At 38.2% G+C, this 3,536-nt stretch overlaps 1 protein-coding gene across 1 annotated transcript; it reads right to left on the bottom strand.

Annotated features, from left to right (window-relative positions):
- Positions 1–907: 907 nt before the first annotated feature.
- LOC143796543 (uncharacterized) lies at positions 908–3,311 on the bottom strand. Its single transcript, XM_077281037.1, has 2 exons — positions 2,835–3,311; positions 908–2,503 (listed from the first exon to the last, which is right to left on the bottom strand). The coding sequence occupies exons 1-2, from the start codon at positions 3,243–3,245 to the stop codon at positions 1,397–1,399; spliced, it is 1,518 nt and encodes a 505-aa protein (XP_077137152.1). The 5' UTR covers positions 3,246–3,311; the 3' UTR covers positions 908–1,396.
- Positions 3,312–3,536: the final 225 nt, after the last annotated feature.

The raw sequence follows: 3,536 nt of genomic DNA, 5'->3' as shown, positions 1-3,536 counted from the left end.
CAGATGGGCCCGGACATGTACTGGCTTAAGCAGTGGGACACGTCTTGCACTACAGGATCTGAGTCCATGGTGGCGTAGTGTGTTACTTATGGTAGGCCTTGTTACATTGGTCCCAGCTCTCTGCAGTTCATTCACTAGGTCCCCCCGTGTGGTTCTGGGATTTTTTCTCACCGTTCTTGTGATCATTCTGACCCCACGGGGTGGGATTTTGCGTGGAGGCCCAGATCGAGGGAGATTATCAGTGGTCTTGAATGTCTTCCATTTTCTAATTACTGCTCCCACTGTTGATTTCTTCACTCCAAGCTGGTTGGCTATTGCAGATTCAGTCTTCCCAGCCTGGTGCAGGGCTACAATTTTGTTTCTGGTGTCCTTTGACAGCTCTTTGGTCTTCACCATAGTGGAGTTTGGAGTCAGACTGTGTGAGGGTGTGCACAGGTGTCTTTTTATACTGATAACAAGTTTAAACAGGTGCCATTACTACAGGTAATGAGTGGAGGAAAGAGGAGACTCTTAAAGAAGAAGTTACAGGTCTGTGAGAGCCAGAAATCTTGATTGTTTGTTTCTGACCAAATACTTATTTTCCACCATAATATGCAAATAAAATGATAAAAAAACAGACAATGTGATTTTCTGGATTTTTTTGTCTCAGTTTGTCTCCCATAGTTGAGGTCTACCTATGATGTAAATTACAGACGCCTCTCATCTTTTTAAGTGGTGGAACTTGCACTATTGCTGAATGACTAAATACTTTTTTGCCCCACTGTATATATACTAAATCTGTTTATATATACTAAATCTGTTTATATATATTAATTGTGACTAATTATATGTACTACCAAATATATAGTATACATATATAATAATGTGACATATATATGTATGGTCCAAGGTCTAAATACAAATACATCCTTCAGACCAATCTTTTTACTTTTTAACCTATATATTAATAAAACCCTAACTATTACATATTACATAACACTTATATACAAATAAGAAAAAAATAATAAAAAATAAATAATGGGACAGGAGCCTGGGTCCAGTTCATCCTTCACACCATTGGAGATCAAGCCATCCGGAGTAGACAACAAGCGGGATGTACAAAACTAGAAAAACTGAAACATGACAAATTAAAACATGAACACAAGACCACATACTTCTATAAAAACAATTAAATTAAAAATAAAAAATAAAATAGTGAGCAATCATTGCAGGGAAAGAAGCCCCATTTGGGACCCCTTGATCCAAATGCTCTCCCTGGAGTCTGTCCTGCATGATAGCTATGGACCAATAAGTCCTTTAAATTGTGGGCTCTCCTGTATGTGATGGATGGCTGTTCATTGAGATATTTGGACAGTACTCTATCCGTAGTTAGCATTGATCAATATTTTTCCAAAGACTATCTCACACTGGGCCATTTGTCACTGTATGTAGATATAAATCTCACCTTGGAATCCATAGACGGTTTATTTTTTGGTTTCAACAGATCTTCTCTTCTTGTCGAGTTTGCCTTTCTCCACCCTTTTCTTATACATCGTTTTGAATAGCCTCTGTCCGCAAATCTATCCGAGAGAGATTCGGCCTGTGCCTTAAAGGAATCATGATCAGACCAGATCCTCTTAATTCTCAAGAACTGACCGGTTGGTATACCATTAATTAATGGCTGGGGATGTGATGATGAGGCATGCAATAAAGTATTGACGGCCATCTCTTTACGATGTACGGTAGTCTCAATTCGGTCATTTGTTCCTTTACTGACAACAACGTCCAAAAATTCAACATTCGTTTGACTGTATTTGCACGTTAGTTTTACATTTATCTTGTTGTCATTCAGGATGTCAAGAAAAGCAAGAAGGTCCTGCTCTGTACCCTGCCACAGCAAGAAAATATCATCAATAAAGCGTGTCCAGAACAGGATCTTCTCAATGAACGCAATAGGCCTGGTGAAGAAGATACTTCTCTCCCATGACCCCAAAAATAAATTAGCATATGAGGGGGCAAATGCCGCCCCCATAGCCGTACCTTGATTTTGCAGATAGATTGTCTCTTTAAAAATAAAATAATTGTGGGTCAAAGAAAAATGCAGAAGAGTGATCAAAAAGTCTATGGATTCTGTACTGTGGTTTGTCATAGCCAAGAAAATCTTGACTGCTTTAATACCATCATCATGACGGATAGACGTATGCAGAGACTCTATGTCCATTGTTACAAACCATATGTCACTCTCCAATGGTATCCCTTCAATTTTTGACAAAAAATCTCCTGTGTCAATGATATATGATGGCAATGTACAGACCAAAGGTTTCAAATAGAAGTCCAAATACTTACATATAGTTTCACAAAGGCTACCATTTCCCGAAACGATAGGACGTCCAGGTGGACTAGTCAAATTCTTGTGAATCTTCGGAATGAAATATATGCATGATATCTTCGGGTATGCAGGAATTAGGTTGTCTCTGAGTTGTTTAGTAATGATACCCTTAATGAATGCTTGTTCCAAGATCTCCTGTAAATCACCAGAATAAGTAAGAGTGGGGTTAAAGGTAAGCCTCTTATAGTGGATCTCTTAGCTGTCTATGGGCTTCCATTTCGTATTGTTTTGTTGGCCACACAACTACTTTGCCCTCCTTGTCTGCTGGCTTTATTACTATTTCTTTTAGACCCTTAAGTTCCTTCAACGCCTTTCTCTAATCTCGTGTGAGATTATCATTCCTCAGAATTGGTGAAATTTTCCGGAGTTCATTACCCACCATTGTAACAAAAAGTTCTATATTTGGATATAGGTTTAACCGAGGAAATTTCTTTGAGGTAGGAGAAACAAATTTTTTTATACTCACAGAAGAATCCTGTTCGTTACTCAAATCCTCTAAAATGGCAATTGACTCCAATTCTTGTTCTGTCCAATCTTCTCCAGAGTTTGATTTTTCATGGAGTTTTTTTAATACTAATTTGCGTGCAAATAGGTTTAAATCCTTCATTACTGAAAAAAGATCAAATGAAGCAGTTGGTGAAAAACTTAGCCCCAAACTTAACACTTCAATCTGTGTTCTAGTTAATTCAATGTCCGACAAGTTTATCACCTGTAATTTTGAAGTAGAGGGGTTGGCTGTCCGTTTTTCCTTCTTTCTGTAGTGGTTACCTCTTTTTCTGTCAGAATTATATCTGAGGTTATAAAAACGGCCTCCCATTCTGTTATCATTTTCTTCCTCTCTAGAGGATACTGATGAAAGGGAGGGTGACCTTGTCATGTCATGATTCCTGCCAGTGGTCTGTTGCCATTTATAGACCGTCCCATTGTTAAAATCTTGGAGGTCTCTTTGAAATGTTCTCATTTTTGTGTCTTTTACCTCCTTTTCCCAAATAACAAATTGATTGTCTATCTCCTTATTTAGAGTCTCCATCTCTGCTGAGGTCAATGTCTCGGATAACTGTTTCCTTACACTCTCAATTTCAATATCAAATTTATCCAGACTCTTCTTGTTGTTACCAATTAACAATTCAATGAATGATTTGGAACAGAGGCTACACGCTTCTTCCCA

Source organism: Ranitomeya variabilis, chromosome 1 (assembly GCF_051348905.1).
Source record: "Ranitomeya variabilis isolate aRanVar5 chromosome 1, aRanVar5.hap1, whole genome shotgun sequence".
Classification (NCBI taxonomy): Eukaryota; Metazoa; Chordata; class Amphibia; order Anura; family Dendrobatidae; genus Ranitomeya; species Ranitomeya variabilis.
The sequence above is the reverse complement of the archived record's forward strand: the minus strand, read 5'-3'. Positions and strand labels throughout refer to the sequence as shown.